Below are 14838 nucleotides of genomic sequence, written 5' to 3'. Positions count from 1 at the left end.
GGCTCACAACTAGGTGACCGTTAGGACTCACTACCGTTATGTTTGTCGATGAGATTAGGCTCGTGCCGTGTGAAGCCACCCCTGCTCCTGAAATGCTCGAGTCCTCGCAGGTTTTTTTGTGTGTGTTGAATGCGATTGTGTGTGTGTGTGTGCATGCTACCATGGACCATGTGTGAGAGGAGCGGAGCTTTCTTGCGATACCACTGTTGGTGGATCATTCTTGAGGATCACTCGCAGGTGAATAGTGCGATCATAGCGTCTGGTGCGGAGAGCGCAGAGCCAGTTCCTTGAAATATGTGTGTTATAACTTAAAAAACTTCCAACTTTTGGTTCCCGTGAAGAGGAGGAGTGTGTGTGTGTTATCTATCTTGGAACTTTATTCCTGCACTAAAATGGATAACCGGAATTTCTTTATACTCAGCATATTATTTTTCTGGAGTTCACACGCTCGAGAAGGTAAGCGGCTCATCCTGTTTGTTATAGAGATGTCTTTGGAGATCTACTAGAGCTATGAGATGGATGTCTTGTAACTTCCATGTTATGCTCCGTCTAATTATATGTTTATCTCCCGTCAAACTAGATGACTGTCGATATACTATGATTATGCAGTTGTGTCTTCACTGTTTATGTATATTCTTGCGGGAAAACCAACGTCAAAGATGCTCAGCCGGTGTCTTTTCAAGCAAATTGCAATCAGTTTACGGTTAATTGAACAACGCAAGCGGACAAGTTGTTATCGTACCCCGAAAGCCCAACGCGTTGACGCGTTGTCTCGGTGCGGCCCCTCTCCGTTCCCGTGAGCGGTTGGTTCTGTTGGAAGAGGGGGTTTCTGTCAAAATTATGTTAATCAAATCTGATCTAAACACTACGTTCTAGCTCTGAATTTGACAGGGAAAGAAGAATGTTAGTGAAAGTTGTTTGATGCGGAAGAGTGAAATAGTTTTAATGATTATCCATTCCTCCCCTTCTGATGTCGACATTCATGCAGTAATGCTAGAAAAGAGAAATCGCCAGAAGGTTTTTGCCTTGCAGTTCTTTTTTGCGCTGCGTATAGCGCGACCGCGGCACCATTGACAGACTGTCGGGACTTTTCGCAGACGACCCGCGGAGCTCGCCCGTGTCTCGCCTGCCGAGTTGCCGCTTGATTTGTTCCTTGATCGCGGGGTGTCTTCGATTTTCGTTGTTGCCCAAACGCCTTCGGGCTGTCAAAAATGATTTCGCATGCTGTTTTGAGAGGAGAAACAGGGCAAAAATTAAAATGAGATTCCCAGTTTAGATTGACTTAGTGCTGTTAGAACATGTGGATATATGGCCTGCACTTTACTGGGCTCTAGGGGTAGGGCTAAGCATAGTGTCAGTGATGTGAATGATAATTCTTAGTTTCTTTTTTATTTCCTTCTTCTTCTTTTCTTTTTTACAGTGTTCTTTGTAATGACGATGCTCTACATTTTGATTAAGTTGATTATCAAACTAGATATTTAGGTGGTTGCTGGGTTGTCAAATAAAACTGAGTTGATTTGGATTCTATTATAGAACTAAATTGTTACTTATCTATTACTGCCATCATCAGGCACCACCACCACTACCACCTCTACTACTACTACTACTACTACTACTACTACTACTACTACTACTACTACTACTACTACTGCTACTGCTACTGACTACTACTACTACTACTGCTACTAACCATGCTAACTATATACTACTACTATACTACAACTACTTCTATACTACCACCACCACTACTACAACTACTACTACTTCTGCTACTACACTACTTTTTAATTATTACCACAGATTTTTTTTCATCAACATGGTCAATTTCTTCTTTGCTTTTGTTTTATTTCTCAGTTTTCCTATTCTACTTTCACTCATTCCAACAGTACCGTGCATAATTTTCAGTGGATGTGCACACAAATAAATATTACTTCCTAAAATTTTGACCAATAAATACACTAATGTCAAGAAATATGCCTACAACTTAATTCTGTCATCAAGAATTGAAATGAGCAATAATCCTTGGGGATGTATAAAAGCTTGACATTCTCAGCTACCATTTGCAGCTTGGCAGCAAACAATTTTAATTCCTCACTTGTGATAGAACGCTGGTTCTGAAACTACACAAGGAGCTGCACGTCATTGAAGTTGATGTATCGGTGTGCCTTGCTGAGATTTTATCTTCCCCAAAGTGTATTATCTCCCGTTCATAATTTTATGCTAATACAATAGTTGCACTGGTTTCCAAGGTAAAAAGTCTGTTGAGTGTTAAGAATAAGCCTTTAAGAAAAAAAAAAGTTGCCTCTTGTATTGCTGGTTTTAAAGTGAGATCTGAATTCATTATGAACTGCGAAATGGGGGAAATCTATTAAAAACTGGTTCACATGTATGGCCCGAGATGGTAGAAGGACCACTATTATTAATGAATGGCATCATCACCCCCCCCCCCCCTTCGATGTCAGTCACCTCCTGAACTGCGGCAAATTCTCAGTGGAGGAAGGTTCAAGTAGTAATTCCGTTTCGTGGTCCCAATCATATTGTCAGAATGCGAGAGGCCAAAGCTTTTAAGGGCTTATCCTGTAATTGATGAATGCTGCCCATACTTCTCCTATTCTCCGGCCAAGAAGAAGAAGAAAGGGAAAGAAAAAAGAATAGAAAAAAGCAGGAGTGAGTTCATATCAATGTTGTTCCATTTCTTTGCCAACAAATTTCCGAATAACCTCTGATTAAACTCCACTTTAGCGACTCTGTCATTTCTCCTGTTCTCCCACGTCATTTTTGCAAGCTCGTGTAGATGTGTGCTGGATGCAAAAAAAAACCATCCATGGCTAGTTTCACAAATCTATACCACAACACGCAGGTTTTTACTGAGGCAGTGTACCTGGTCTGAAGTGTCCCGTGTTCCGGGGAGATAATTTATGATCGGTACAATGACTTGTAACCCCAGTGCACCTTCAGTACGGCACCCGCACCCACCGAGGGTCAGATACTCTCTCCTTTGCCATACAATCATGGACATTTTGAGATTCTGGGTTGACCTTTAGTGTGGTGGTTTGTGTTATTTCATCAGATGGTTGATTCTGGAGAAAGTTGTTAGATGCCTATCTAGCTCTGCTTTATTTCCTGTTTCAGGTAGTATTGTTGCAGAGTATGTGAGCAGAATTATCAAAATGACATGCACTCTACACAAGAGAGAAAGAAAGGTTATAAGGTTGTCAAAAGAAAATCTAAACTCACTGGCAAAGGCCATGAACTTGGAAGTATATATACTGTAAAACGAGGAAAGTTCGCGAGCATTTTGATTTCACGACATTCGCGAGCGGCAAGATTCGCGAAATTAAAATGCATGCGAAAGTTCTTGTCTACACTGTATGCATTGAATGCCAGTGGCACTTCGCGAAAATTTCATGCTGCAAAAAAGGCCGTCGGCTCCAATTTGCGAAAAATTCATGCCGCGAATATATCGTGTCTTACAGTAGATGTATCTCATCAAATAAATGGTATACATACAGTGTATATGGTATATATATACTGTATATATAGGCCCTATATATATATTTTTTTTTTTTTGGGGGGGGGGGGAGGGCTCATTGCAAATCCTTAGATGCTGCATGACTCACATACATTTTTCATAGCCAGTCGTCAATGCAAATAAACCAAGATAGATGAGTGCAGTGTATGGGTATCTACTTTCCAATTCATTGTCAAAATTGTGCACCCACCAGACAAGTGTTCAAAGGGGGTCAGATATCTCCACAGACAGATTGTATGCGCTGTCTCTCCAAATCGTGTCGTGTGTGATACGCATCAAACACCTCTGCAACCAGAGGAATACCTTACCTTCATTTTGGTCGCATCTCCATTGCTAGCCCAGATATCTTTCTTCTTCCTTTTTGTCGGCTGAGAGTCTCCAGTTTCTGTCCACATCATTTTTTGAAAGGGGGGAATTCAGACTTGATTATGAAAAGGGGAGGGGGAATGAGGCAGAATTTTGAGGGATATCTCTCTCTCTCTCTCTCTCTTTTAAAGATGCGAGAGCAAGATGTTTCTAGAAAGAATGGATTGATGGATGGATTAAAGAGAAAAGATGCGATTAAGGAAGAGAAGGGTGGTGAGGTAGAGGGGTAAAACTGGAGACCAATCTGTCGAAGGAGATAGTAATTTTTCCGCAATATGGGGGAGTGATACAATATTGGAAAAAGAGAGAGAGGGAGATAGATCGAGAGAGAAATATCCAAGTTTAAGAGTGGAGGGAAATGCGAGATGCCATATTTATGACCGTGAATTGCAGAGATTGCGTCTGTGAAGAGAAGGCGGCTGAGGGGGCAGACCTGCCTCAGCCTGGATGATAATGCCCCTCAAAAATATGAAGTATCCCCGAGTATCTGGATGGAAGTGATGCCGTCGTCGGAATATTCCGGACGAAAAGATGACGGGATGAGATCTGAGTGGGTTTTTGTGAGGTCGTACTGGTTTTTCCTCTGCAGCCTTTGCTGCGCCCAGGAATAATGCAGAATGAGTGAGTGGGGAAGACTTGACTGCCTTGGCTACTACCATCAACTCCTGTGGGCTGCAAGGAATGGGAGGCGGTTGAGGCGATCGCTCCTTGCTTTGAAAGGATTTCGAGGTCACACATGTGCGCTCCCCCCCAATGCAATGAATTTCTTATTCACAGCTAGTCAGAGCAAGCCACATTTTTTAGGCAGCATTATAGCCCTTGTATACTTTTGGCAAAAAGAGTCAAGAATTTGATGTGCTAAAATAGCTTTTGTGTGGGGCTGATTAAGACATTGTCATGATATATTTACTGTCTTATTTTTATGTATGTGATTTTAAAGATATCACAATTTATAGGGTTACAGAATGAGAGATAATAATGCATCATGAAACACCCCCCTACCTGATTTACTGTCATACACATGAAGGGTCAACATCACTATGTGGCAAATCAAAATCACAGGAAATGAAGGGGAGGGGGGATCTTTTTGATGTGATGTTATTCTGATCTAAATGCACATTCTACGTAAAATCTCCTGCATTCACTCACTTTGCAATGTGGTATCTTGCTCCAGAGACAGAAATGCAGTACATGCTTTTCCAGCATTCACAAACCTCTGAAAAGTGCTGGGCTCTGATCTGTGGTGTCACTCGGATAAAATTTGATGCCGAATATTATTTTCCTTGCCTCGTTCAGTCTAGATGACTTGTTATAGTATTTAAAGCAGTCAGAATCTCCTTAGTAATAGTATTATCACTTTTTTAATGATCACCTCCTATGTGATATTACACACTGTCCTCCTGTATAGTACAAAATGTCATATCCTCTCCAAATGCATCAAAGGTGTATATGTGAATGTGTAAGGTTCCTGCATCTTCCTTTTAAGGAAAATATGATTTTATCCTAGTTAGATGTGACATGGCTTATCTTTTAGAGATTGCCATGTATCATGCTGCAAGAACAACCTTTATAATAGGGAGGGTGAATTGATCTGTGGCTGCTGTGTAGTAGTCATATGAGGAAATATTGTAGTTCATGTACTGGCCATTTTCCTAGCTTTCTCTCCCCCCCCCCCCCCCCAACAAACCACATTCCTCTGTGCATCAATGGTAATGGGGGTCATAGATCAATTTCGCCCCTGTTTTTTCCTCCGTGCTGCCGAGTGACGTGATGTTGTAGTGGACCTACCCCATTATCTGCTGAAAACCAGTCTGGTCTCTCTGCCTTGACAACTGCAATGAATGGTATGAGGGCAGTGCCTCTGTGGATGGAGCGATGTGCTGGTCAAAATTTTCACACCTCCTGGCCAAACGATGCGGCCTGGGTCACGTTGCTGGACAGCGTGCTATGTATATAGGTGGACAAGAGAAACCCAGGGGCAATCTAAACTCATATTTGCAGCCAGGCCGTGGCATGGAAGAATAAAACAATTTTTCTGAGATGTCACTGACATGAAAAAATAATGCACTCCAGCTCTGGGGGAAGAGCGTTATTTCAGACGGAATTTCGTGAGACAACAGACCGCCGATCAATGAAGTATTGAGGGGAAATCAAATATTGGAGAAAACTCTTTTGACAGTTGAACGTTGGCTGTAGTGATTCATCTAGCATGGCATCCTGTTTGGGGCCACGAGTGGTTATTTGAAGTCAAGCTATAGTGGTTGGCTTCCTGCAAATCCTGGTATTCTATAAGCATAAAAAATCACTAAATCTGTAACTTATTAAATTGATTGCAAGTAACAGAATCATCTTGACCAAGATTATACTAGAGATATATGTAATTTACATAATGATAATTTCTTCTTGACATTAACACACAAATAATGGAGTTATTGCTTATTTTTTTTAATATGAGATGCCTTGTAGTCTAATGTGATTCCCATATTCATGTAAAAAATTATGTTCAATACAGTGTCTGCACTAATCCCAGCTCTCCTTTTTTGTTAGGGGGGGGGGGGGGCAAACTCTCTATTCAGGCACTTAATTCTCTTGTCCAGCTTTTCAAGTGTATCCAACCATTTCCAGTCATGGTGTGCAAACAAAAAATTCAGTGCAGCAGAAAATTTGTTGTTTTTTGAGGATTTATGTCAACTGCAAGCTCTACATAATAGGGGAACGATGTTTGCTATTGTGCATATTTGATGGTCCATATTTGGCATGCTGTGTGCTGTGCTTAACATCACTTGATGTTGAATAATAGCAGCACAGTTCATTGAAGATGTCAGCCAAATCATGACCGTGACATTCATGCATGCACAAGTTTGATTTAGTCCCACTAGTTGTTGGAGCAAGTTGTACCATGTATTACTTACATGTGGAATGAATAAAAAAAATCTTAGATACTGTGATTTTAGTTTCACTTGTAATATGTTTAACTGTCTCTGTAGGCCTTTCTGCTTCAGCTAAAATCACTTCATAAACCCTTGTACCATTCAACAAACGAATAAACAAATGGAAAAGCAAATGCAATCTCATCTTGTGTTCCAAATCATGTATTCATCGTGAAAAAGAAAAAAAAAATAAGCCCAGAACGAATGCCATCATGGAAGGTGTGTCAACTCTTTCCCACTTCCCGCTGCATTGCACTTCACAAAGTGTATCACTCTTGTCCACACATTCTCTGAATTGAAACGAAATGATACCATTAGCATCCACTGAAAAGAATGACAGAAAGAAAAAACAACAACAACAGCTCACTGGCTGGATGCACCTGCCTAGCTTTCACTAATATTTCATGAGATATTCAGGTTTTGAAACTTTCATGAGCCGAGGCTTTTCGCTGGAGAGGAAAACCGGTAGTGTAGTACTACTGTAGGTAAAAAGCGTGTCAACCAGTGTGTCGGCAGTAGGATCCAATTGGACAGGCAGACAGCATGATGAAGCTGGCAGTGGTATCCACACTGTTGTTGGTAGATGCTGTTGGCGACAGAAATGACATTTGGGAGAAAGGCTAAAAAGTGATAGGGCCTATATTGTTGGCTATATAGGCATGTATGTAGCCATGGTATTGTTGACATAGATAAAATACAAAATCTCGTTATCATTAGTAATATTTTTTTTTGTTTACTCCCCCCCCCCCCTCCAAAAAAAAAAAAAAAAAAAATATATATATATATATATATCACAGGCTGAGGTATAGACCTACACATACTGCATAATCTTATCACATATTTGTTTTCTTGCAACTATTTTCCTGTACATTTCTTCCTGAAAAGAAAGGATAAAGAATAAAAACAAATAACCATCCAAACATAATGTGAATGTGAAGTAGCCCAACAAACACTGAACTTACAGGTAGAATTTGCTGGAGTTGAGCAGGGTCACATGATATTCATCGTTGGCTGTGTTGCTGGATGTGCATACAGTTTGCATAATCATGTATTACCACCGCTGCAACAGATTGAATGGCCCGCACATACCAAATGAGTGTAGTTCTCATTAATATGAAATTGAAGATGAGAGATGGGATTTGGGATATGGGGGGGGGGGGGGAGGGGTGTGGAGGAGCGGATGCAGGAAGAGGGCAAGAAAATTGTCTGTCGGCAAACAGTGATGCAGACAGATTTTCCAGACAATCAGAGTGAGAAAGGAAGAAAGGAGAAGGGGATAATATGTACTACTTTACCGGCGAACACGGCTAGAAGGTGAAAAGCGACAGATACAAGTCGTTTCAGAGACAGCTGTGCAACTTAAGGTGTGGAAAATGGATGAGAGGTGGAAATCGAGGTTAAAAAAAAAAAAATCTACCAGAGTACCCCAAACATAGGATGACAGTAAGAGAAGAAGGAGACAGTGAGGTAGTTAGGAAAAGGAAGAGAGATGGGGGGGGGGGGGGGGGGGGGAGGGGAGAGGGAAGGAGAAAAAAAAGATTGCTGTGACCCAATTTTGTATTCATGAGTTGGAATCAGCTGGCTGTTGTGCATCTTATTCCATGTCATTGCATATCTGGGCTACCGCAAGCAGAGGCATTCCCTGCCGACTTCAGGCTAACTAGCAACCGAGGACGTGTTGTGTGGTACAGTGAGTAGTGCTTTACTGTATTTTAATAGTCTTGCCTCCAGTCACTCGCTAATCCCCTCATTCCAATCACAACCTCTGAGGCCGAGGTCGCGTGGCTTTTTGGGGGCAAATCATGAATACATTTGCACATTGTATAGTACCATTCTCTGATTGTTTGGTTGTTTGAAATGTGAGTACATGACTGTGTAGCTGTTTAGTAATGCTGTTAAATCTTCAAAGTGTGTTTATGTGTGGTCTTTATTTGTGGGGACGGGGGAGGGGTTTCTGCATACTTTTGCTATTTAAACATGTCTCATAAACTTAATAAATTCAGGTTGGCTACATCGGCAATTATCTCAGAGGTTATTGTATAGGCCTACACAGTGTGCATACATAACACAGCTACAGTATCTGTGTGTAAATGGAACATCAAAATTGTCATTGCTTTTGACAGAAAAGGGAGGGTTGGGGTTGGTGAGGGTTAGTTGCTTGGATAGGGCATCTTTTGTGTGATCTGAAGAAACAGATAAACTTTCATGACATGACATCCTCTTCTGTCCACTCTTCTTGCACTCACTCTCTTTCCACTTCTCCTCCCCCTCCCAATTTCACTTTCTCCTTCGTCTGATTCAATCTGCCCTGACCACTGGACATCTGCTACACTGGTCAGTGGGGATAATGACCGTTGGGTAAAATTTGTATTCTTTCTTCTCTCCCCCTTCCCCTCTCTTCCCCCTCCCCCCCCCCCCCCCCCTTTCTGGCTCTGACACAATGATGCATTTGGGAGCGATTCCAAACAATAGAAGTAACAATGGCAGAAGAACATGCACAAACCGGAGGAATTTCCTTTGTCTGGGCTGGCCGGGCGTAAACAAGTGGCCCTACCCTCATGGCGATCGTTGCATAAAAGGGGACTGGACGAGAGTGGCAGAGAAGTTAGCCACAGTGTTCTCATGATTTGTCATTGTACTTCAGAGATTTTTGTGTGCTTTTTTTGGCGTCTCAATCATTTTTTGTATTCCCCATTGAACTGATAGAGTGTCGCTGTGACATATTTGTATTATATTTTAATCCTTGTGTTCACTGATTTTATCAGATACTGTTGATCATATGCAATTTTGTGTGCAAGTCTTTGCAGATGAGAGAGAGAGAGAGAGTTTAAAAGGGAAGAGACAAAGAAAGCTGGTTGTTCAAATTTATGATTATATGTAGTATCAGTGGTATGCTGAACTCGTAAGAACAAACCAAATGCACATGATTATGAGTATTATGTTCTTTTAACCTATCATATATACATAATATTATTTTTTATATATTATATGTTTAATATGTTTACATAGCAAGTTTAGATCACTTGTTGGCTATATAGAAACCAGTGTTTAATAGTTTTGTATGTCATGTTACAAAAGATGACTAGAAATAGAAAGACTCGCCCCCTCCCCCCCCCCAAAAAAAAAAAAAAAAAAAATGAATGAAAATAAAGTTATATCATCTCTCTTGTTTATACCCAGGCTCAGGCTCACCACTTGAACATGTTTCTCCATTCCGTGGAAGATCAACATTTATACTCTTACATTTCTAGTGAATTTTGACATTTTGTGGTAGCTGACATTTTCTTAATTTTTTTATTTATTTTTTAATAGTGTGTACCTGTCAAATTACATGCACATTCTGGCCACTAGTGAAGTTGTTTTTCAGGTCCTCTGTGGTGGATATACGCTCATGGGAGCCATGTTCTGAATTCATGGAGGTTTGGTAAATGGTCCGTGTAGTTTCCACTTGGATGTCTGTGCACAGAGTGGAAACTACATGGACCATCGCCAAACCTCCATGAGCGGATGAAAAAGAAACCTGACCAGAACGCGAGTGAGAGTGTTTGTAGCTAATCCATACTTGTCTTCATGTGTCGAGCGAGCTCCGAGAGTGGGTTGATACAATTTGCGCCACGAAACAAGCACCCCGGTAGAAGAGAGACTACCTTCGTTTCACGGGCCCAGCCCACGATGGCCCCAGGCGCCGCGGATGCAACAGTAGCTGGGTCGAGCTGTTTTTTGTTTGAAAGCCCTTTCAGAGGCTTTTCTCGAGATATTAAAAGGAAGGAGAAAAAAAAAGAAAGAGAGAGAGAGTCGACCGGGCAGGTAAAAGGAAGGGACTCGAGTTACTAGCCCCGGGACGGCCAGCTTTGACTGTCGTAATTCTCCGCGACGAGAGCGTGAGGGCGAACCGACGTATGCGACGATGCGCGGGGGAGGCCCGAGAAACGCGACTCCCGCCAACCCCGTCAGGCGGATCGCTGTGCGGCGTGCAATGAAAATAGGGGCTTAGATGCCGAAGATGGTGTGTACATAGGAGGGGAGGGCAGTGCTTGGCCTCCAAAAGGGCCAGATAAAAGATAATCATCTCAGCGTTGAGGAGGATGGAGACGTGGGAGACGGGGGAAGAGATGGAGGAGGAGTACAGGGGGAGCGAAAAAATAAAGAGAAGACCAAATCAAGCCTCGAATCATAATCATGATATGAGGGCATTGACACGCGATGCATTTGCAATTTCGAAGAGGTCCATTTCTAATGGTGGTCTTGCCATACAGAAAAGAAAGAAAGAAATATTTGGAAACAAAAGAATAACAAAACTTTTCACCATCTCCCGTCAAGATATCGTACAATTATGCTAATTAGAGGAAACTTGAGAAAAAACAATTGTTTGAAATTTTTTTGTTGAGTACACAGTTGCATGTGATGTTATGCATGTTTTCCAATGTGTTTTCACTGCATTAGCCTGGATTGGTCATCTTCTTTGTCTGACATATATGGCATCACCTTTTTAACCATACATCTTTCTTCTTTTTGCAGTGAAACTATATGACAGTAGTGAGTACTCATCATTAGACTGGGTCGTGCACCCTATGATCAGAGAAGACACATATGATGGCGGGGTAAGTTGCTTACTTCTTTCCTGTTTTTCTCGTTTGTATTTAAACTTTTCACGTAAAAACAATCACACACACACAAAAAAAATAACAACCAAATGACATTTCAGGGAATGAAAAGATGTGTAGTAGATGCATGTAGGCCCTACAGTGTAAATGTAAGTAAAAGATATTAAAAAATGCCCTAGATAGAAGTAGAGTGTTCCAATATGTGCATCATCACTCCAATATTCTTGATCTGGACTGGACGTGATTTAAAGGGGAAGGCTAGTAACTGATCAGTGGGAATCAGTGGAAATGCTGGGAGATGGTTGTTCCAATTCTTATGGGATTCATTCAAGAGTTTATTGTATATCTATTGTTGTGTGAAAATGATTTGCTTCAGAATGGTCTCATATTCAAGTAATGTGCAGATTAATGCTCCGTCCCTGACCAGGGACGCTAACCTGGAAGCATTAAACCGCACATTACTTGAATATGAGACCATTCTGAAGCAAATAATTTTCACACAACAATAGATATACAATGAACTCTTGAATGAATCCCATAAGGATTGGAACAATCATCTCCCAGCATTTCCACTGATTCCCACTGATCAGTTACTAGCCTTCCCCTTTAAAGATGCAAAATTACCAGAACATGTCATGGCTATGAGTACAGTGTTACACCACGAGAGGCTCTGTGTGTCACCCAGTATCACCCTCACTTTTAAAACAGGAGACATATTTCTTTTATTATGATTATGAACTAAAGCTGAATAAAGCTTGTACACTATGTGTGCATGTTTTTTTTCTCTCTTTTTGTTTGGGGTGGGGGAGAGATGGAATAAGGGAAGGATATTTTTTGAGAGAAATGGTGCCAGGACCTTCTTGGGAATCTAGTTTTGAGGTCTCTACTGAGGCATTTAGTTTTGACCTCTGCCTTCCACTGCTGCTGCTGCTGCTTCTACCCCTCCACTGAGGTGGTGGCAAGGGAGAGGACAGGGGGACTTCTCAGTGGAGTTATGGTCCATTTGAAAATAGCGAGTCTTAGGGGAAAATATATTTGAATTTTTGTCCTTGGTGCCCTCTGGCAGTGTTTGCTTTCCTTTCTTGCTTCACCAACTTTTTTTGTGGAACCAACCCACTGAAGAGTTTATCCTCTCCAATTGCTGCCAGAGATATCGATAGTGGAGTTTTTTTTTTTTTAAAGATGCATAAGAAAAAAGATAAGAATAAAAGAATGAGATTCCAAATTGACCTTTGTCTTTTTTGAAATGCATGCTTTTAAGACTTACATCCATCAATCTTATTTTGTATGCTTGATGTACATTCCAGGTGACATGCATTTCATATTTTCAATGTTTATGTCGGCTAGGTTTGTCCACTTGCAATATTATAACAATTGACAGAATCTCGATGGAGAAGGTACACAAGGAGTTTTTAAAGTGTAGAGCTGCCCTCGCATGTTTTGATTAGCTCGAATGAACAATTTATCACGTTACTCAATAAGTTTTCAATCAGCTGTGTATAGGACTGGGTAAGGGGTGAAAAGGAGTGTTAAAAGAGAGTTGAATTAAATGTAAATACACAATCCTAACACTGCTGAGACTATACTAGGCCTATATCACTGCCCAGTGTGGTGCAGAAGGTACCCAGTACTTGATGTACATTACACGTGGTAGATTGAGTGCGATAGAATTGATTTCTGGGCACTCAACATCCCGCAGTTGCTCATTACGAGTGATTGTCATATATAAGTAGTCCACATTGAATGTCAGTTTTGTCCTTGAGTTCAGCTAATTAATTTCTTGATTTCACAATCTTCAGAGAGAATTGTCGGTTTGGGCAAGTGTAAATATTTGCTGTATTGGTAATCAGAACACACTATAGAAGTCATCAAACTTTTGTCAGGGAGGGGGTCAACTTTATAGCTTTCTTAGAGCAGAGGTAAGGATGGAGATTCTAAAGAAGATCATTTTGCTGCTTCCACGATAAAAACAAAACTCTGGCAATAACGTTTTAGCGAACCAGTATGGCTCGGAGGTCGGCGGAGGCTAGCAGAGGTTGAGACTGAGCTCGATGCGTTTCTGCTTGATAATCTTTGACAGTGAGGCTGCACTTTTTAAAGAATGATACAAATAGTGAGAGTGAATTTCTCCCGCAGATCAATGTCCATTCTACCGAAAGGTAAAGTTCAATTGAAACACACAAAAAGCCTTCCGTAAGGTTAACTGGGTGCACTATGCCATCTCTCTCGTGAAAAGTTGGTATATTATTATATGCATGGGTTCGACGTGCGAGCCATACAAAAAATTTTCCTCCCCACGTACAACTAACGACCGGTGCTCTGGACGCCTGATCAAATTAAGGGGCTTTTGTCAGTTGGTAAGCCCGTTAGTCCATGTAGGGATGTGATCGCCAAATACCTAATTCAATTCATTTGTTACGCTTCACTAACTGGTTTACGTGAGGGACATGTTGGATGTGATACTGTGCATTGATCACCGCATATCATCTTTCAAAGCGGTGAGGGGGAAAAAAATAAGAGGGGGAACCCTAGCCTTGGATGTGTGTAATATACTGCCGAAAGATTAAGATTCATTATCTCAGTTAAATGGGAGAACAAGTAGGGGAAATATATTATTTAACAAAATGACCTTCGCTATTCCTACATGCACCATGTCAACAGAGAGAAAGATATTTTCTCTATATCATCAACAATTATACTGAGAATGAGATATATGGAATTTTAGAATTTTCAACCATTTGAAAAAGATACCCCAAAACAGCAACCCCACAATACATCTTTAATATTCATTTGAACAGGTGTTTCTAGATATTATTGTGAACTGTGTAAATGCAAATGCTGTATTTCCTATTCATTGATTGGACTTTGTACAAAAGTGTTGAGCAGTCGGATCGAAAGAAATAAAGCTTGAGTCATCTTGTATTTTACTTTTTCGCTCTAAAGTATGATACACAGGAATACTGGGTAAGTAATAAAATCCACCTGTTCTATGAGTGAGAATATCAGTGGTTCATATATTATGTAATAACACTTGATACTATGTCCAATTTGTGATAATCTGTACACGTACAATGCCATATATATTTATCAGTCACTTTTGGTTCCAGAATGTTTTCTCTTTCTTATTGAATATGTAGTGTATGTGTGATTGAACATTGTCCAGAAATCTTATTTAACTTGAAGGGACTGTACAGTACTGGTTGAGGTAGGGATTCATGTTTTGAACATTCCTAAGTGAGACAATGAAAAGCCTCTTATGAAATATGAAAGAGCATGTAATTTTAAGAAGGATTCAACATTTATTTGATGAAAATTGGTTTTCAAATGGCTGAGATATCCCAAAAAGTGCTAATAATAAAAGGCGACATGCCCCAACTTTATTAGTATCTCTTTGTTTCACCTTGTT

General features: G+C 40.8%; 1 protein-coding gene across 1 annotated transcript in view; it reads left to right on the top strand.

Moving 5' to 3' along the window:
• The first annotated feature begins 232 nt into the window (after window positions 1-232).
• LOC139743620 (ephrin type-B receptor 2-like) overlaps window positions 233-14838 on the top strand; it is a 100859-nt gene continuing 86253 nt past the window's right edge. The window contains exons 1-2 of the mRNA XM_071654096.1: window positions 233-456; window positions 11347-11429. Of these exons, the coding sequence (XP_071510197.1) occupies window positions 393-456; window positions 11347-11429 (147 nt within the window). The 5' untranslated portion in view covers window positions 233-392. The remainder of the gene's footprint in view (window positions 457-11346; window positions 11430-14838) is intronic.

The sequence above is a fragment of the Diadema antillarum genome, unplaced genomic scaffold, assembly GCF_040938485.1.
Source record: "Diadema antillarum isolate AM-2024a unplaced genomic scaffold, OU_Dant_1.0 seq00001098_RagTag, whole genome shotgun sequence".
In the NCBI taxonomy this organism is placed as follows: Eukaryota; Metazoa; Echinodermata; class Echinoidea; order Diadematoida; family Diadematidae; genus Diadema; species Diadema antillarum.
Note: the sequence above shows the minus strand (reverse complement) of the source record. Positions and strands in the feature narration are given on the sequence as shown.